Below are 3,424 nucleotides of genomic sequence, written 5' to 3' on the forward strand. Positions count from 1 at the left end.
CTTTTAGCCATCCTATTTGTTATAAAAAATAAAACCCTGCAGTATGACTTTCTATAACTGTTTATTGTTTCATCTTTCTTTGTTAAACCAGGTCTCTCTTTAAATGAGTCCTCGAGGCTCAATGGGACTAACTGTACAAATAAAGGTTGAATGAATATTTCATCCCATTTTAATTAAATCAATTCCTGCAGTTTTTAGAAGTGTCGCAGCCTGAACTGGAATAAATAAGAACGGATCTAAAATGAATAAAATAAAATAATTCTCTAATGTTTGTTCGCGGCTGACCGGCAGGTGTTGTGCAGGTAAAGGTAACTCCGACTGACAGCAGCTTCTCCCTGAAAGATTTACTTTTTACACATGAACTCATCCAAACGTTATTTTTAATTTTATTCATTTTTTATTTCATCCCCACATTATTATTGTTTATTAACGCGTGTAGTGACGTCACACCGCGGCCTGTCCGGCCGGTCACTGGTGTTGCGCATCACCTGGTACCCAGGTAATCAGGTCACCGTGGGAAACACCGACACGGTGATGTAGCACGAGCCGATCGGTAGAACTCGGTGTGGACACCGAAAGGATGAAGTGACACCGTCCTGCGTGATGGCGTCAGTAAACGACGACGGGTTTTGTGTTAAATCGGTAATTTATGGACGGGATTCGGCGGGGAGACCGTGATGACGCGAGCACCTGCCTGACAGTCGCCGTGCATGAGCCGCTCCGTCGCTGCGCTCCGCCGGTGACCGCCGGAGGGTTTATCCGGGGATGGATCGACTCCTCACGGCTCCATCTCGTATCTGTGTGAGTGTGGAAGGAGCTGCTCTGCCGGTAAACCACCGTCCGCTGCCGGTTAACGCCGCCGCTGCGGAGGCTAGCAAGCTAGCACGGGTAACTTCCGGGGAGACACGCCTTCACAATAAAAGCATACCGAACGTAACGACCAGTTTTAAATACAAAATATTTTATAATCATAGTTTTTCTTACTGATACTAAAGGAATGTGTTTCAATTATGGATTTTAGTTTTCGGATACAAGTTCATTGCTGCTAATACATATTGCATATTGTCTGTACCATTAAAACAGCAACAAATAATAAAACATCCTGAATCTAAACTCAGTGCAGAAAAAGATGTGAGAAAAACTTTATTTAAAAAATACGTTTTTATTAAAATATTAGAAAAATATTAAGATCCTGTTAATTAATCCACAAACACTACAGATCCTGTAAACTTCATTAAATATCTTGAAGGTCAGGAAAAAACTTGATGAGTAAATAAATGTAACAAGAACAAACTAAATCTGCTCACACAGACTCATGTTCGTGCTGCTGTTCGGCGTATTGTGTTTATTGATTTTATGCTACTAGTGCTTGGTTTATTATACTTAGCTGATGTTTTTCTTGCTTCATATCTTAGATCTTATTACTGTTTTTCTTTTACATTTTATTGTTGGATGTAACTGTCAAGTCAAGTTATTTATATAGCACATTTAAAACAGTAACTGTTATCAAAGTGCTTACCAAAAAAGATCACAGCCTCAAATATTAATAACAACATATTACAGCAACATGAATAAAAGCATAAAAACATGAAATATAATGAGAAACGAAATACTAAATCAAATCACCCTGCGTTAAATGTCAGGGAGTAAAAGCAAAATGGATGAACACCATCTGGGACTCTGTGTTCATAATGTCATTCCACCACATGTACCACATGTGGAATGACAAATAAAGAAACTGGGTTTAACTGTTGTCAACTGTTCTGAGTGGAAACTTATTTATTAATTTGAAACATTCATTTCCGGTTTCATTTTTCTGTGGAATTGACGGAACTTCACACCGACACTTGACGGAAAGAGCCGAAGAAAGCCGAACTCACCGGGTTCGTTCTGGTTGTTTTTTATATCTTTAACAGTTTTATAAGACGATTTATTTTGATTTTATTTTACAAATGTTTTAAATAAAGTGTTATTAAAAATAAGTATTTTCTTTTAAGATATAATGATAAAGTTCTATGATTTGATTTTATGTTAGGTTAGTGGAATTTTAAACATTTTGAAGATTGATAATATTATTGAGCATGCATCAGGATATTGATAATAAACGTTTCATTATTTGGGTTTTGAAATAACGGGCTGGATGAAGTTCTGCTGGTTTATCTGTGTGTTGTTCCAGTAAAGAACGCAGACGTAGCTCCTCTTCAGCAGTGGCTGGATATGGTGGATCCACCTGGACAAAAGATGTGCTGATGATCTTTGTTGACTATAGCTCTGCTTTCAACACCAACTTCTCCAACAAACTGGGGGAACTGGACCTTCTCCACCTGCACGTGGGTAGTTTCCTGTCCAACCGCAGTCAGAGGGTTCGAGTGGGCCATCACACATCCATGGCCCTCAGCCTCAGCATGGGAGCCCCACAGGGCTGTGTGCTGAGCACCCTGCTCTATGCCCTGTACACACAACTGAAGACCTGCTCACCACAGTCACATTTGCAGATGACACCAGGGTGGTGGGGTGCATCAGTTGGGGGATGAGGTGGAACAACTGACTGCTTGGTGCAGGGGGAACAATCTGCTCCACAACACCTCAAAGACTAATGCCCCTGATCCACAGGTACTACTTGGGCCCGCTTTAACCTGCTCAGGCCGGTTCCGTGTTTTTTTCCACGGTGCCTTCATCGTGGAACCAGCCTGGTTTAGCACCTACTTCTCTGTGGTTCCACTGAGTCCAATCAGGACCCTAAAATGTGACATCAGAGCACTGTCGGTCACTGATTGGTCAGGGGGAGGAGTCACTGGATCTCTCAGAAACTTTTCACACCGATCCGGCATTTGCAATTTCTCTGAAGCCGGAGCAGCAGCTGGATCTATTTTAAAGATTTTAAAATAATAATGACAACACCGTGGTCTAACACTGAAGTGCAGACGTTTTTTGTGTTTGGTGGCCGACGACAAAATTCAGAGCGAGCTAGATGAAGCTCCGCCGGTCTTCCCGGGTCCTCTCCACCGGAGCCTCGGAGTCAGGCCGGGCAGGGCGTCATGTCCCCGGTTCCGAGCTCCGCTGGTCACCACAGAGGATCATACAAGGTGCTGACTCACAGAACACTGGACCCCGGCCTCGTGTAATCATTAAGGACAAACTCCAGTCTCGGCAGACAGGTGGACCGAGACAGGTCTGGACGGATGGTGGAAATGGTTTTACAAAATATTTTATGTATAAAAAAATAATGTATTTTATTTATCAGTGAAGATTTAAAACATAAATAAATGGCACCAGCTTTGCAGCACGGTGGCACAACTGGTAGAGCTGCTGCCTCTCAGCGAGCAGGTCCCTGGTTCAAATCCTGGTCCGGAGGCCTTTCTGGGTGGAGTTTGCATGTTCTCTCCGTGCATGCGTGGGTTTTCTCCGGGTACTCCGGTTTCCT

At 42.6% G+C, this 3,424-nt stretch overlaps 1 protein-coding gene across 1 annotated transcript in view; it reads right to left on the reverse strand.

The window, feature by feature from the left end:
* LOC119426468 (5'-AMP-activated protein kinase subunit gamma-2) overlaps window positions 1-733 on the reverse strand; it is a 6,377-nt gene extending 5,644 nt beyond the window's left edge. Inside the window, exon 1 of the mRNA XM_037694029.1 lies at window positions 695-733. Coding sequence (XP_037549957.1) covers window positions 695-712 — 18 coding nt within the window. The 5' untranslated portion in view covers window positions 713-733. The remainder of the gene's footprint in view (window positions 1-694) is intronic.
* Between the last annotated feature and the right edge of the window lie 2,691 nt (window positions 734-3,424).

This window comes from Nematolebias whitei, chromosome 20, assembly GCF_014905685.2.
Source record: "Nematolebias whitei isolate Nwh7 chromosome 20, NemWhi1, whole genome shotgun sequence".
Taxonomy (NCBI): Eukaryota; Metazoa; Chordata; class Actinopteri; order Cyprinodontiformes; family Rivulidae; genus Nematolebias; species Nematolebias whitei.